The sequence below is a fragment of the Loxodonta africana genome, chromosome 18 (assembly GCF_030014295.1).
Source record: "Loxodonta africana isolate mLoxAfr1 chromosome 18, mLoxAfr1.hap2, whole genome shotgun sequence".
NCBI lineage: Eukaryota > Metazoa > Chordata > Mammalia > Proboscidea > Elephantidae > Loxodonta > Loxodonta africana.
In genome coordinates this window covers 59,548,696-59,564,550 of record NC_087359.1, presented here as the reverse complement: position 1 = coordinate 59,564,550, position 15,855 = coordinate 59,548,696, and the positions used below count along the sequence as shown (strand labels likewise).

The 15,855-nt window shown below is 53.3% G+C and overlaps 3 protein-coding genes across 4 annotated transcripts in view; 2 read left to right on the top strand and 1 right to left on the bottom strand.

Moving 5' to 3' along the window:
• SARM1 (sterile alpha and TIR motif containing 1) overlaps positions 1–9,125 on the bottom strand; it is a 22,800-nt gene extending 13,675 nt beyond the window's left edge. For both annotated transcript variants that reach the window (XM_064271466.1, XM_064271467.1), the window contains exons 1-2: positions 8,582–9,125; positions 1,787–2,405 (exon numbers count right to left, since the gene is read on the bottom strand). In XM_064271466.1, the coding sequence (XP_064127536.1) occupies positions 1,787–2,405; positions 8,582–9,051 (1,089 nt within the window). In that variant the 5' untranslated portion in view covers positions 9,052–9,125. The remainder of the gene's footprint in view (positions 1–1,786; positions 2,406–8,581) is intronic.
• LOC135228108 (uncharacterized) lies at positions 8,989–12,231 on the top strand. Its single transcript, XM_064271468.1, has 2 exons — positions 8,989–9,598; positions 10,707–12,231. Exons 1-2 carry the CDS (start codon positions 9,050–9,052, stop codon positions 10,797–10,799), a joined length of 642 nt encoding a protein of 213 aa, XP_064127538.1. The 5' UTR covers positions 8,989–9,049; the 3' UTR covers positions 10,800–12,231.
• On the top strand, positions 12,231–15,855 carry VTN (vitronectin). Its single transcript, XM_064271469.1, has 8 exons — positions 12,231–12,294; positions 12,388–12,507; positions 12,585–12,920; positions 13,002–13,141; positions 13,410–13,566; positions 13,724–13,876; positions 14,360–14,704; positions 14,883–15,855. Exons 1-8 carry the CDS (start codon positions 12,231–12,233, stop codon positions 14,993–14,995), a joined length of 1,428 nt encoding a protein of 475 aa, XP_064127539.1. The 3' UTR covers positions 14,996–15,855.

Here is a 15,855-nt window from a genome sequence, read left to right as displayed (position 1 = left end):
ATGGCTCCCAGGTCACCTCTCCTTCCACTCGTTCCCCAGTTGTCTGGCATGCCCCCCTCCCCTCCATCACACACAAACCACCAAGGCTCTCATGCCTTGGCCCATGCTGATCCCAGATCCTTACTTCCTCCCCTGCTTGTGGGGCTCCTACTCATCCACTAGAATCCGAATCGACTTAGCACCTCCTCCATGCAGCCTGCTTTGGTTCCCCCCATAGCTTGTCCACACCTCCAATTAGCACTTGCACCACACTCTGAAAGCCACTGTCATTAGCTGATAATGTAACTTCCACTGGACTATAAACTGAAGTCCTGTTTTAGTCATGGTGGAAGCTCTGTACCTGGCATGCCGCTCATTATGTCTGGGTCGAACTGCACTCACTTGGCATTGCTGGAAAAGGGGGTGCCAGAGCTGGTGATCATGGCTGCTGCCCAGACCAAGTCCTTGGGGTCTTCATTCCCTACTTTCCTTCAAATCCCTTCTCCCAAAGCAGAATGACCTGCTTTGTGAGGCAAGTCCACCCCTGGCCTAACTCTGGGGCACAGAGAGGAGAATCAGGGGCTCCTAGAGCATCAGACTTTGGAAGAGGCCTCAGAGACCCCCTATTGCAGTTTAGGGTCTCTTCTTGATCTGTGGGGGCACACTCGATAGGCAACAATCATTGTAAGACACACTGCACTGAGCGCCCCCAGATGACATCTGTGGTACAGAGTGAGCCATAGGGTGTACACCACTCCCTGTGTACCAGCTGTCACCAACTCCCAACACTCCCAGAGGAATGCAAAGGAGGGAGGGTGACATTCTTACAGATGGAATCTTGAATCTGTAGTATTTATAAAACAAAAAAAGCACTCACTGATTGTAATTAACTATTATTAGTCCCACGTCCAGGGTAAGAAGGACTGCTGCTGTTGTCCAACTCCAATTTTCCGAGAATGAAAATGAGGCACTGTGAAGCCCAGAGAGGGGAAGCCAAGGGCCCAAGGCCACACGGCTCATTAAAGTAAAGGCAAAGGCTGTGGATCAGGCCCTGAGCATGGAGGCCCCTTGGAACTTAGGTGAGGCTTATCTGGCTGACACACAGATGTCCTGCCCCCAAGCTTTTCTTTCTCTCTCCAACTACGATCTCCTTTTGGGACTCCAGGCCCAAACAACAAAACTGCCCACTGGAGCTCTCCAACTGGGCATCTTTCAGGCACTTCAAACTCAATCTGTCTCACTAAACTCAACTCATTGTCTTCGCCTCCCCACTCCAGCATGTGCCTCACCCAGTTCATCTTATTTCAGTATCAGGTGCCATTATCCACTGGGTTGTCTAAGTCCAAAGATAAGAATCACCCTCAGCAACTCCCTCTGCTTCAGCTAGCCACCCACCAAGTCCTAAATCCAGCCCTTTAACACCTCATGAATCTGTCTGCTTCTCTCTGCCTCTGCTGTCATGTCATAGTCCTTGACAGTGGTCCCCCTGTCATAGCCTCTTAACTGGCCCCCTTGCCTCCAATCTCATCCTTGCCAACCCTTTCTCCATCCAGCAGCCAGGATGATGTTTGTAAAGCACAAATACCCCTTGCTTTAAAGTTTCTCAGTGGTCTCCTCTTGCCCCAAAGACCAAGTTCAAACTGCTGGTCTTGCCTTCAAGCCAGAATGACTAGGCCCCTCATCCCTCATTTTCCCTTCACCTAACTCTTACGTGTACTTCAGGTCCCAGTTGAATGTCACTTCATCTGGGAAGCCTTCCCAGACGCTCTCTAACCTTCCATCCATCAGACCCCATACCCACACCCACCTTGGTCTTGCCCTGAAGGCTCTTGATGGCAGCCTCAGCGCAGAGGTAGAAAGCGCCGATGCACTGCGCCTCCAAGCGCGACGAGTCGAGCAGTGGCACGAGGCGCTGCAGGTCGTCGGGTCCGCGGCCCTGGCTTGTGTCGCTGGCGTCCACGAGGCAGCGGGCGAAGCGGCCCGGGTCCAGTGAGGCCACAAGCGGCTCCACGAGCGCCAGTGTGCCGGAGCGCTCTACCTCGCGCTCCACCTCCTTGTTGGTTGCCAGCACCGCCACCGCGAGGCAGGCGTGCAGTCGCAGCAGCTCGTCTTCCTTGGAAAAGGCGAGCGGGAAGAGCCACTCTGCGGCGCGCTTCTCCACCATGCGCCGCTGCGCCACTGCGCCGCCGTGCATTGCGCAGTTGGCCAGAGCCAGCGCACAGTGGCGCAGCAGCGCCGGGTCTGTGCGCCGGCACCAGAACAGTACGGCGTCCAGGCCGCCGGCCGCCACCAACCGCTGGCACGTCTCCTCCGAGTGCTTGAACATGTGCTCCAAGATGCCTGCCACGCTGCGCGCCAGCTCCACCGGCTCGCGCTCCTTCGCCAGGTTCAGAATCACACCCAGCCCGATGCGCGCCACACGGTCGCTGCCAGGAGAAAGTGGGAGGAGGGAAGGCGCGGAGTTGCCAGGGCCTGCGGGGCTTGGCTTGCCTCCCTGGGGGGCCATGGCCTGATCACTTACCCTCTCTGGGGCTCGCTAGTGTCATATGAGGCTTGGGGAAAAGCGTTACCCTCCTTGCAGCAGTCCCACTCTTAACCTCTTGCCTGGGATACCAGACTTCTGGGGGGGGGACGGAGAACAGAGGGGAGCACTTACCCCCGGGGCACAAGTCCAGGGAGGCGCCAGACTAGGCACGCAATGACTTTCCAAGGCACCACAAATATAAAAGGTGTCTGATTAAGGCGGCCAGACAAGAGGGTGTTTCTGCTGACATGCTGCTATCAAAGTCTATTCCTCTTGAAATTGGGGGGGGTGGTGCAATTTAGAGATTGCTCCTGGGCGCTCATTACCCTGACTTGGCCTCTGGACTTCTCTGATTATAAACAAGCTCCATCCTGGCCACGCCAGTCATCTCCTCTCTCTCCCCTTCCCTTAAAAGGCAGTGTGTAGTGGTTAACAGTCCAGCTCTAGAGCAGACTACTTACCTGGGTCCTGGTTTCTTCTATGCCACTTTGTAGCTGTGGGGCCTTGGGCACCTTCCTTTATCTCTGTACCTCATTTTCCTCATCACATAAATGGGATATAGCAGTGCCTACTTCTCTGGGTTATGTGAGAACTAATGAGGTTATCCATGCAAAGTGCTTGGCACAGTGCCTGGCACATAGTAAAGACTCAATAAAAGTTAACTCCTTAACATCAGTTGAAGCTTTTCTTCACTCCATGTTGTATAACTGGCGGGGGGCGGGGGGAGGTATTCATTCATTCATCAGACATTTATTTAAGACCTACTGTGTGCCAGGCACTGCATTAGAGGCTTGCGTTAAACAGTGACTAAGACTACCTGGAGCTTATACTCAGTTTAAGCAGACAGACAATAAGCTAGTAAACAGTGAATGAACAAGATAATAGTGATATGGTCGTGATGACACCAAAACTGTGTGATGTAATGGGGAGTGCTTCGGTGGAGGGACGTGTCTGAGCAGGTGACATCTGAGAGCTGTCAAGAGAGACCCCTGCCTACAAGTATCTGGGAGGACAGCATGACAGGCAAAGCGAATAGCCAGGCCAGAGGCCCTGAGGGCTGATGAGCTCAGCATGTTTGAGGAATAGAAATAAGGCAGGAGATATCTGCAATGTCTAAAGCCAACAAAGAAAAACAATAAAATCAACAAGAAGTTACTATATAGAATATATAAATAGTCAAATCATCACGAAAAAGAAAGGAAATGCAATGGAAAATGGGCAAAGGACATATTAAGCAATTTATAAATGAGGAAATACAACATGCTAACAAGCAAATAAAGAGATGCTCTAACTCATCGGAAATCAGAGAAACGAAAATTAAAACAACAACTGTCACTTTACACTTCTTAGAGTGGTACAAATTAGAAGCCGGATAATATGAAGGGCTGAGGAGGTGTTGGAATATGGGCGCCTTGAAGCATGGTGGGCGGAGGGGCAGTCTGGGACAGTCAATCAGGAAACAGGATGGGACTAGTCGGTGAAATTAAGGATACACACATCCTATGGGCTAGGAACTGGGGCTCTCACACAGTCTGATGCAATGGATGGCTTTTGCATGGCCTTTCTCACCATGCTGTTGTAACTCCCATGCAAGTGATTGGGCAGAACTGTACAAATAAGTTAATTGTGGCCTATCAAAGGGATTGGTCAGTTTTGCCATCTCACTAGGCTTAAAACGAGCCATCCCAGAGGTGGGAAAGAGGATCTCGCCACCACCAAAAAAGACTAGCCAGGAGTGGAGCCTATCCTTTGGACCTGGGATCCCTACACTAAGAAGATCCTAGAACCAGGAGGCAGAGAGAGAGAGAGAGAGAGAGCTGTAACACTTAAGATGGCAAGAACCAGTGGCAGAGAAACGATGGCAGGAGAGACTGGCAGGAGGCGGTGCAGTGGGCTTCCTGGCCCATGGAGCAAGAAAGCTGAGTGCCTTTGGGCAGGAGCCTTGCTGGCAGAGTAGGGCGTGTCTGGGCACTTGGAGCTAGGTTTGCCCACCCACAATGCTAGAGCTGAGTGCCCTCCAGCTAAGGCTTACTGGCAGAGTGCAGTGCCTCGGGGCACTTACCGACAAAGCTAAAAGAGCTTTGTAACACTTGCCCAAGCAGGGTAGCAGCCAAGGGGCCGAAAGAGAGTCGACTGAGAAGAGGCTGTCCTGCTGGAACAACTGTATCCTGAGTGTTCCTGAACCTGAATTGTAGCCTGTTACTTCCCTAATAAACCCCATAATTTTGAGTATTGCCTGTGAGCTCTGTGTGGCCATGGCAATGAATTTTTAAACCCAGCAGAGAAGTAGAGAGTGTCCTGGGAAGGACAATTGTTGTCAGAATTGGTAAAGATGGCGGAGAGAGGAGGCATGTCTGACCTTCACCTCATAGGAATCAGCCTTGGGTTGTTGGTCTTGATTCTGCTTCCCCCTTGTGAAGTTAGAGGTGGTCAGAAGCTGCCCTCATGCCATTTTTACACACAGCTCCCCAGGGGAGGTGGACGAGGATATTCATGAGAGTGTTATTTATGATGTGGGGAAGTTGGAAGCAAGCTGGGAGAGTGGAGAGGTGGCATGGGCATGCGCCCACCCTGGGGGATTATTGAACATTTATGAGTGACTGAGTAGATGATTACACAGCAACATGAATGACCTTAAAAACATAACCCTGAATGGAAAAACGTGAGAAACAGAAAGTGCTATATAGCATTAAACGCACACACACAAAACAATAAAGATTTTGCAAAACACAGATAAAAAGATACACATTAATACATTGGAATGGTTTCCTATTGGGCTTGTTCAGAAAGATGGTGGGAGCATTAGTCAGGGAGAGAAGGGGAGATGGCATTCCAGGCATGGATATGCAAAGGCTCGGAGGTGTCTGAGAGCTGGTGCACTTGGGAAACTGCCCATGCTTCAGTTTGGCTGAGGGGAAGGGCTCGAGGGGAAAGTGAGGAAAGAGGAGATCAGTCTTGGAGGCCCTTGGGCCACTTCAAGGCATTGCTTTATCTTGATGGCAAATGAGGAGTCACTGAAAGGCTTTGGGAAGAGGAGTGGCCTGGTCATATGCGGGTTTTTGGACACTCACTCTGGCAGCTGGTGGGTGGACAGGCCAAAGGAGGAGAGCTTGGAGGCCAGCAGACTCAAACTCTGAGCAGAGACGAAGGTTTACCATCTCCCTGACCTCCATAAGCGATGTCCTCCACAGGTGAGGCAGCCCCCAGGGACTTAGAGACCCACCCAGCCACAGAGTCCTCATTCAGCTGGCACTGCAGTGGCCACGGTGCCTGCGACTTTGGGTCTACTGCAGGGCCTATCTGAGCACAGAACACGTCGTAAGACCAGGGCTGGTTTGCTGACTTGATCATTCAGCTCCAAAGGAGCGGACGTATACTCGTCATCCATTCCAGTTCTGGCTCTCTTGGGCAGCCAGAACTGTAGTTGTTCCTTTTATAAATGAGAACACTGAAGATCCGAGAGCTTATGTGACTTGCCTTGGGTCACACAGCTAGTGAGAGGCACAGCTGGGAGTCAAACCCAGGTCTCCAGAGCCCAAGATCCTTTCTCCTCACTTTGACATTCCAAAACAATCTGGCTATACAAACTCCTAGAATATCTGAGCCTGGATGTGCTAAAGAAATCAGCGAATCCAACACCTTTGTTTTCAGAAGACTTAACTGAGGCCTGGTGAAAGGAAGGGTTTGCTCAGGAACGTTGGTTCGGAGCTAGGACTTCATTCTGAGTCTCTTGCTCTCCTCCCTCAGCCCTTGCCTTTCCCTATGCACCTGGTCCCTCCAGAGTTGAACTATGTGCTATTTTCTTAGCTTTTAATTCTTCTGCAGCCCAAGAGGCTGAGGACCTGGTGGAAGGGGCACATACTTTGGAGTCACACAAGCTTGGGTTCAAATCCCTGCTCCAAAGGAGGGGAAAACCGTGCATATGTATCAAAAACAAACAAACAAATCAGTTGCCATCAAGTGGATTCTAACTCTTGGCATGGTGGACACATGGGTGGAAGAATCTTTTTTAAGAGGATGGAAAAGGTTTTATAAACCTAAGTTCTCAGCATGTCATCATCCCCCCCCCCCGCCCCCTTCTCTCGGCATTTTGATCCCGGCCCGCTATGCTCTGTCCTTGGTTCTGAAGCAATTGGGCAAAAGCACATTGTTTCTTGGGACAAAAAAAAAAAAAAAAAAACGAAAACACACGCCGTTGCCATAGAGTCGATTCTGACTCATAGCGACCCTAGAGAACAGACAGAACAGAGTAGAACTGCCCCATAGGGTTTCCAAGGCTGTAAATCTTTACGGACGCAGACTGCCACATCTTTCTCCCGAGGAGCAGCTAGTGAGTTGGCACTGACGACCTATCGCTTAACAGTTGAACGCTTAACCACCAACTCGTTGCGGTCGGGTGGATTATAATAGTGACCCTATAGGACACTGTAGAACTGCCCCATAGGGTTTCCAAGGAGCAGCTGGGGGATTCCAAATGCTGACCTTTTTGTTAGCAGCCAGGGCTCCATTACTTAACCACCGGTAATTCTGAATTAGGTAAGGATTGTCATTTCTTTTTTTTTTTTTACTTTGAAAAACGTCAACTCTGTTTGCATCTTGTGGCCTTTTTCTTCCTACGGTGCTGGCTGCACCCACTACCCAAGTGTTCTAGTCATAGCCCCAACCCCATAGGACCAAGCACACAGGACATGCACCTCAACCTGGGTCCCACCACACCCAGTGGAGCACCCACTCCACTTGCTAGACCTCGAAATTCTTTGCACCCGATGTTAAATGAGAGGTTGATGACTAGCACACTCCTAACTTGGCCTCCCAACTGAAATTGCTTCATTTACATATTTTTGGACTTGTATCGTTCCACCAATCACAAGGTTATTTTTCATTTTGAAAATGTCAAGGAATTGTGCTCCTACCCCATTCTCATCTCATCATGCAGTGTGAGAACTGAACGAACTGAACAGAACCCTTCTAGCCTGAAGGACCCGAGAATTCAGCGTGAGACTGGAGTGTGACAGCCTGATCTGCCCTGGCATCAGAGGGAGGGAAAGCGAGTCCTCAGGGGTCTTCTATTCCATGGATGATCCCAAGAGGCAGGCAAGGGAGTGGCAACCAGACCTCAGTTTGAGCCCACTTTACTGAGTCTCTGAGAGATGCAAACAGTTAACAGGCTGCTAACTGAAAGGTTGGAGTCCACCAAGAGGTGCCTCAGAAGAAAGGCCTGGCAATCTACTTCTGAAAAATCAGTGAAAACTTTATGGAGTGTAGTTCTACTCTGACACACACGGGGTCACCACGAGTTGGGGTCAACTCAACGGCAACTGGCTCAGTTTTGGTACAGTATCTTGGCACTACTTAGGGCGGGGCAGAAAACACATACTCTGTTTTGTTGAGCCTAGCTCTGGGCCTCAGTTTCCTCTTCCCTCACCCATTCGTCCCAGCAGAAATCTTGTTTCTTATTAGCCGTTACAGAATGAGATCATGTCTGGTCTGTGACATGTACCAGAATGAAGGAGGAGGAAGCAGGAGGTGAACTGGGGATGATGTGAGCGGGTGAGTAACCCTTGGGCCAGTACTCATTTCAGCCTCGGAAGAGGGCAGAGGGGAGGGTCTTCTACCTTCTCACCCATCTGAGCATCGTGTTTCCTTCCCCTCCCAGTGGGGGTACTATGGGTGGAGGAGGAGAGAGAGTAGCACAGAAAGGCACCCAGGACCATGTATAGGACGGTTGTGGGTTTACAAGGGCATTGGCAGTAGACTGCTATCTCGATCCATTGGGACAGGTAGGGACCTACTCCAGTCTTCTTCTTCCTGTCCCCAGCCCCCAGCTCGCTCGCCCTGGGAGGGAATCCTGGCTGCAGCGTTAGTTCATTCTGTGATGCTGAGCGAGTCACTAAACTTTCGAGCCTCAGTTTTCTCATCTGTAAAATGGGCACGCTGACCTCTAACGTGCAGGGCTGTAGTAAGGTAAAGGAAGTCAAAGGACTAAGTACAATGCAAGGCATACGGGAGACCCAGGCGCCCGACCACCCTTGCCGCTCCCACACCCCGCGGTGCCGTCCCCCAGTCCAGCGCCCTCACCGGTTCTCGGCTACCAGGATCTGCTCCAGCAGACGCGCGGCCTGCACGCGCGTTTCCAGCTCGGGCGCCTGCAGTAGCCTCAGCAGCAGGTCGAGGCCACCGTCCAGGCGGATGGCGTCGCACAGGCCTTGGGCCACCTCGCGGCCCATGGCAGGCAGCAGCCAGGCCTCCTCCACCAGCTGGAAGACTTCGGCCAGGCCCTCACCCACGGCCCGCACGCCGCCCGCCTGCTTCAGCGCGGACAGCGCCTGCTGCAGCTCCGGGAGAGCGCGCTCCAGGGCGCTCTGCACCTCCGCGCCCACCCCAGGCGACACCTCGCGGGGTCCGCGGCCGCCCGCGGCCCACCATGGGCCCGCGCCGTCGACCCCGTCCGGCCCTGGCACAGCCAACCGCTCGGTTCCCGGTGGTGGCCCCGACATGGCGAAAAAGCGACACAGCTTGTAGGCGGAGAAAAGCAGCGTCAGGACCATGGGCGCGGGGCTGCCGGGGACATCCCCGGTCTGGAAGGGCGGGGTGGAGCTGGGAGACCCGGAACCTCGGGGGAAGAGGGATCTCAGAGCAGACCAAGAGGAAGAAGATGCAGGAGAAGAAGAGGTGTGGAGAGAGGGGTACCAGGCAAGAGCGCTGGCCAGAAGTTTGGTGGTGGTGGGGGGTGGTGAGCGCAGGCTCGGGGCGGAGAGGTTGGGGAAGGAGATGCAGGCCCAGACCCAAACGGTGGGCGGAAAGAGGGAGCGCGGAGGCGAGGGATGGACCCAAATGTTGGAAGAAGCTGCGGCCGCAACAAAGCTCCGCTGGGCTCAGGCTCCAGTTCGGCCAGGCTGCGGGTACCTCTGCAGCTGCCCCGCCCCTAAGAAGCCGCGGACGCGGGCCGAAGCCCCACCCCTCGACTCGTCGAACTCCTCCTCCTCAGCCGGCCCAGCCACGCCCCCGCAACGGCCCCAGCCACGCCCATACTCGGGCCAGGCCTCTTCCCGCTACCGCATCTGCAACCCCCATGCTGGAGGCAGGGGGAGGGAGGTGAGAGGGAAAGGACTGCTGGTTTCCCCCTGACTCTGAACCGTGGGATAACACAGCTGAGTGTGCCTCTTTCCTTGTTAGCTGCCCTGGAGTTGCCCCCACTCATGACGACCGTCTTGTGTGTTACAGAACAGAACTGCTCTCGGGTCGCTATGAGTCGGAATCGACTCCACGGCAATGGGTTTGGGTTTTGGCTTTGGCTTATGAGTGGTGCAAGCAGTTTGCAATCAGCTGCTAACGTAAAGTTGTCGGTTCAAACGGCTCCATGGAAGAAAGGCCTGGCAAACTGCTTCTGTAAAGATTATATCCAAGAAAACCCTATGGAGCAACTCTGCTTTGTAAGACATGAATCAGAATAGACTCCACAGGAATGAGCTCCGGTGTTTTAGATAATCTTTAAGGAAGCGATTTGCCAGGACTTTCTTTTGCAGAGGCGCTGGGTGGATTTCAGCTGACAACCTATAGGTTAGCCGCCAATCAAAAGCTGCTTGTGCCACCCAGGCGCCTCTTCCCTTACTAGTGGTTACCAAAAACCGCATCCGTCGCCTTGAGTGGCATCTGAGTTACAGAGACCCCATGTGCTTCAGAGTAGAACTGTGCTCCATCGGGCTTTCAAGCCTGTGACCTTTTGGAAGCAGATTACCAGGCCTTTCCCTAGGGCACCTCTAGGTGGGTTTCTATGGCCAACCTTTCGGTTAGCGGTCAAGCAGTTAACCTTTTGTGCCACCCAGGGACTCCTACTAGTGGTTACAGCAATCATTGTAATGACTGTACAATGGCCTTTTACACATATTTCTCAGTTAGGACTCATAACATCCCTACAGGGTAGGGTTAACGTTCCAATTTTACAGCTGAAGTGACTGAGGTCCATAGAGAAGACAGTGTCCAAAGTCACCCTCACCTCTGATTACAGAACAGAAAAGGTCAGCTGGAAGCTCTGGGGATCACTTCCTCCAGGTGGTAGGAGGATCTCAGGAGGCCTGTGGACCTTCTGAAATTATGCACAAAATCAGACATTCTGTGCCAGTGGGCATTTTCCGGGCATGGGGGCCTAGAGTTCTCATGAGACTCTAAGTGTGCTGGACTAGCCCACTCCCATTCTTTACAGATGGAGAGACTGAGAGTGGGGACATGGAATGGCCAGTCCAGGATCAGTGGATTCATGGAAAACTCAGGAATCAAATCCAGTCCCAAGGGTTAATATTCACCCAGTGCCCTGTGTTGTGAAGACCAGCCTGGGAAAATCAGTGCATCCAAGAGAGAACCAAGAAATCAAACTTTGTTCTTTTGCAATTAAAAAAAAAAAAATCCCCCAGACTGTTTACCATCTCTCCTCCTGCCCTCCCTTTTACTGCCCTAAATACACAAACTATTCATTGGATGAGCCACCCAGCCAGGGGTGTGTCCGATCCAGCACATCATGGATTAATAACCATTTATGGAGAATGAATGTGAGGCTCATCCAGGCACCGGACATTTTGTTGACTCTAGTTCAGGCAATCTCCCAACACCGCATAAGGCAAGTATGATTATTTTTTTCAGTTTTCAGTTTTGTTTAATTTTTAGCCAATAGAATTTTGAAGTCCAGGATTTTGAGGTGGTTTTGGCACAGATTAACTCAGCACTACAGTGGAGAATCACGCAGAAAACCGCATCCTGATGTTTGTGACCACATAAATTGTTAAAGTTTCTAGGCTAGCTCTGGCTGTGATGACGGTGCTGGTGATGTGATAGAGCAGAGAGCGCACAGACAGTGAGAGAGACAGAAGAGATTGAAGAGAGAAACATTCAACGAAGGCATCAAATAAAACTTTCTGTGGCAGACACTATTAGCTGCCTCCCACAGAGCGACTCAGCCTATTCCTTCCTAATAGAATTCCAAGTTATTTAGGTACCCATGACTTTTTCCATGAGTGTCTAAGGAGGTGGGCCTCATCCATAAACCCAGGGGGTGGATTAAAACTGGCCTATAAAACAATCGTGGTGCTCCCCTTCCCTCTCCTAGTAGTATTAAAAGGTGTAATAATTCTGACCAATGAAAGGAAGTTTGCTGGGAGGAATTCTGGGAAAGGCTTTCTTTGGTACACAATAAAAATTATTAAAATGGAAATCCAATGTGAGCATTTGCATTAAAAAAATCCTTTTTTATTATACTTTAGATGGTTTACAGAACTAGTTTCTCATCAAACAATTAGCACACACATTGTTGCATGACATTGGTTAACAACCCGAGGCAAGTATTATTAATCCCATTTTACTGAAAAAACAACCAAGGCGCAGAGAAGTAAAGCAATTTGACCAAGGTCACGCAGCCAGTAAGTAGCAGAGAGGACCTTCTTTCTGACCTCTAGACCCACTGTGCTATTTGAAATGACCCTCGGCTTGGCAAAGATCTCATTTCCCAGCTCTCCCAGGCCCTGGGTTCCAGGAATCTGACCCTTTGCTGTAGCCTGGGGGTCAGGGTACTAGGGGCTGAAGGTTGAGCAAACAGAGCAACAGAGAGGGCAGCTCCTCTTCTGTTAGTCCCTCCCTCCTCCCTCCCTCCCAGTCTCCTCCTTTCCTCTGACATCAAAGCTGAGGCTTCAGGGAACTCAGAGCCCAGCTCGGCAGGCTCGTGGCTGGAGGCCCTGCCATGGCACCCCCCAGACCCCTTCTGATGCTGGCCCTGCTGGCATGGGCTGCTCTAGCTGACCAAGGTGCAGGAGGGTGTTGGTGGCCATCTGGGCCAATGTGGGGTTGGAAAGGGTGAGCCGGGCTTGGCCTGGCCAACTGACACCCCCTCCCCACAGAGTCGTGCAAGGGCCGCTGCACGGAGGGCTTCAATGCTGACAAGAAGTGCCAGTGTGATGAGCTCTGCTCTTACTATCAGAGCTGCTGCACCGACTACATAGCCGAGTGCAAGCCCCAAGGTGCGTCCAGAGCTACCGTGGGTAGGCCTGGAGGACCCCCTGCAGCTGGAGATTCACACCACCCTCTCTATCTGCAGTGACTCGCGGAGATGTATTCACCCTGCCTGAGGATGAATATGGCACCTACGACTACCGTGCAGAGATCAAAGACAACACCAGCAGCCACACACAGCCAGAGAGTTCCGCCCAGGGCCCTGACCTGCTCAGGAGCGTAGAGCAGAGTCCTGTTGAGATCCTTGAGAAAGAAGACTCTGAGCCTGAGAAGCTGATCCCAGGGCCTGAGGCGGAGACTCCAGGGTCTGGGATCAGTGACCCAGGAATCTCTGAGTCCCTAGAGGAGGAGGAGCTGTGCAGCGGGAAGCCTTTTGACGCCTTCACCGACCTCAAGAATGGTTCCCTCTTTGCCTTCCGAGGTGATTCCAAGGGCAGGTCTCAGGGGTGGGGGTCTGCCCCAGGAAGGTTCCCTCCTCTCACAAGAGTCTCCCCAAATGCAGGACAGTACTGCTATGAGCTGGATGAAAAGGCAGTGAGGCCTGGGTACCCCAAACTCATCCGAGATGTCTGGGGCATCGAGGGCCCCATTGATGCCGCCTTCACTCGCATCAACTGTCAGGGGAAGACCTATCTCTTCAAGGTGCCAGGCCCAGGGGCTGTGGGTCAGGGTAGAGGGCTTCTAGGGAGGGGTTGACAGCTGTTATGCCCAGGGCCAGGCTAGGCAGGAATGCCAGCAAGATCTGGAATCCTGTGGGTACCTGGCTGAGGCTCTGCGATGACAGGGCAGTCTGAGGCTCCTGGTCCTGGGCAACAAGCCTCGAGCTGGGGGATAGCTGCCTTAGGGTGGGAGGTCCTGCCCTGTGCCTGCCTGCTGCCTCGTCACTCCTCTCACCTTCCCTACTCCTTAGGGTAGCCAGTATTGGCGTTACGAGGATGGTGTCCTGGACGCTGGCTACCCTCGAAACATCTCTGGAGGCTTCAAGGGCATCCCGGACAACGTGGATGCGGCCTTGGCCCTCCCTGCCCATAGCTACAGTGGCCGGGAACGCGTCTACTTCTTTAAGGGTATTCAGGGAGTGGGTGGGAGAATGATCAGGCAGTGGTGCAGTCCCCATTTCCCTCCACACTTCGATGGGGCAGGCCTCCAGTTATACCTAAACCCATGCTAGGGGCTCCAGCCCTGCTCATGGCGCCCTCCTGAGGCCAGCTGCCTTGTCCCCAGGGAATCAGTACTGGGAATACGAGTTCCAGCAGCAGCCCAGTCGGGAGGAGTGTGAAGGCAGCTCCCTGTCTGCTGTGTTTGCCCACTTTGCCCTAATGCACCGGGACAGCTGGGAGGACATCTTTGAGCTTCTCTTCTGGGGCAGACACTCTGGTACGAGGGAAGGCAAGTCTTGCTTCCCCCTCAAGAGGGCTGGGGTCCCCTGGGTAGGGGGAGGGCTTGACTGAGGGGGGTGTGGTCGTGGAACTATGGATCAATAGCTGTTTATTCAGTCCAGACTTTGCTTCTGTTGACCTTTGGGGGGAGGCTTAGCTCAGCCTGGACCCCTTACCTTGAACTTTGCCTACCACAGCCATGGATACAGCCAACAGAGGAAGGGCCTGTGGCTTGAGGGGACTAGGGAGTCCAGGGGGTGGGAGGAGATACCCAGGGACATGAGGGAGGGAGGGAGGGAGGGCTGGGGAAGGGCACTGGACCGGGAGTCAGAGGCCTGGGGGCTGGGCTCTGCCACTAGCTGGCTGGGTGTCCTTGAGCAAGACACAGCCCATCTCTGGCACCAGATGACCTTTAAGGGCCCTGCCAGAGGGGGCAAGGCCCCAGCTCCCAGGGCCCCTATTAACTCCTTCCCCGCCTCAGGTGGTGCCCGCGAGCCCAAGTTCATCAGCCGGGATTGGCGTGGTGTGCCGGGGCAGGTGGATGCTGCGATGGCTGGCCGCATCTACGTCTCAGGCTTCGCCCCCCACTCCTCCTTGGCCAAAAAACACAAGTCTGCACGTCGCAACCGCAAACGCTACTCGTCTCGCCGCAGTCGCGGTCGCGGCCGTGGCCGTAGCCAGAAGTCACGCCGACCTTCCCGCTCAGTCTGGCAGTCCTGGTTCTCCAGTGAGGAGAGCGGGCTGGGAACCTACTATGACTACGACATGGACTGGCTGGTTCCTGCCTCTTGCGAGCCCATTCAGAGTGTCTACTTCTTTTCAGGAGGTGGGAGACCCTGCCAACCCTGTAGCTGGTTTAGCCAAGGGTGGTGACCCCAGAACGTCAGGCCTGAGTCTTTGGCTGCACTGTAGATCTTCACTTACCCATCCAGGAGAGACCTGGGTCTTCTCTCTCAGGGCAGGAGTGGGCAGGTCTCATACACCCTTCCTGCTTTCTCTTCCAGACAAGTACTACCGAGTCAACCTTCGCACGAAGCGAGTGGACACTGTGAGCCCTCCCTACCCACGCCCCATCGCCCAGTACTGGCTGGGCTGCCCAGCTCCTGGCAGCCAGTAGGAGCCTGAGTCCACACCGCTGGGCCTTCTGTAGCTTCCTCCTCCCACCTCAATAAAGGTCCCTTGGTTCTGAGTTTAAGACTTCTGTCCTGACTGGACTCAACAGGCTGGTAAGGGAGGAGAAGCTTGGCTGTCACGATGGGCTGGGAGAGGGGATGGAGAAGGGCCTGTGTGTCCAAGCTATGTTGGCTCAGGCCAGCTCATGAACCTGAAAAGTGGTGGGCTGGGGAGGAGCCCCTGAAAGCCAGCCCTCCTCCCATGCTAAGCAGCCCCCAAGAGTCCCACCAGCAGCTAAGCAGGAGCTTGAACCCCTCTGATGACGATCAGGAGTTCACACTACCGTCGGCAGTCCCAGGCATGCTTTGCCCCTGGGAGCTGACAATGGTCTCAGAGGAGAAGGGGCAGGAGGTGGCAGGGTCCTGGCTTGGCTTTTCTGCCCATCCTGAGCCTGAAATCCAGGTAGCTTGGACTCCTGAACCCTTGGGAAATTGGTCACTGTGCTCCCCCAAACACACCCCTTTCATTCTTTGAGGTCTCTGTCTTGAGTCTTGGGTAGGGGGCGGTAAGGTTAGAAAAGAGGGGAGGGCAGGAAATGAAATTCAAATGCACCTCTTCTCTTAGAAAGGTGGTGCAAGGGACTTCCAAGGAAGAGAACACTGTAAAACCAAACACCTTCTTAAAAACCCTCAACTGCACCTGTCGAACCCTCTCTGGGATGACTCCATCTGGGCTTCTGAGGGGTCAGGTTAGATGCAGAAAGGGTTAGATGCAAGCAAAGCTCTAAAGCAAACCCCAGGGTGATCTGGTGGCCAGCGACATCTGGCGGCCAGCGACATCTGGCTCCAGCCCTGCGGCGGCGGG

Excerpts from the sequence above, each read along its gene's own strand:
- LOC135228108 (XM_064271468.1), top strand. The coding sequence starts at position 9,050 with ATGGGCGCGGGGCTGCCGGGGACATCCCCGGTCTGGAAGGGCGGGGTG. Across the intron at positions 9,599-10,706 it reads CTGGAGGCAGGGGGAGGGAG|ATGGAGAGACTGAGAGTGGG; the intron begins GTGAGAGGGAAA and ends CATTCTTTACAG.
- VTN (XM_064271469.1), top strand. The coding sequence starts at position 12,231 with ATGGCACCCCCCAGACCCCTTCTGATGCTGGCCCTGCTGGCATGGGCT. Across the intron at positions 12,295-12,387 it reads GGCTGCTCTAGCTGACCAAG|AGTCGTGCAAGGGCCGCTGC; the intron begins GTGCAGGAGGGT and ends CCCTCCCCACAG. Across the intron at positions 13,142-13,409 it reads GGAAGACCTATCTCTTCAAG|GGTAGCCAGTATTGGCGTTA; the intron begins GTGCCAGGCCCA and ends CCTACTCCTTAG.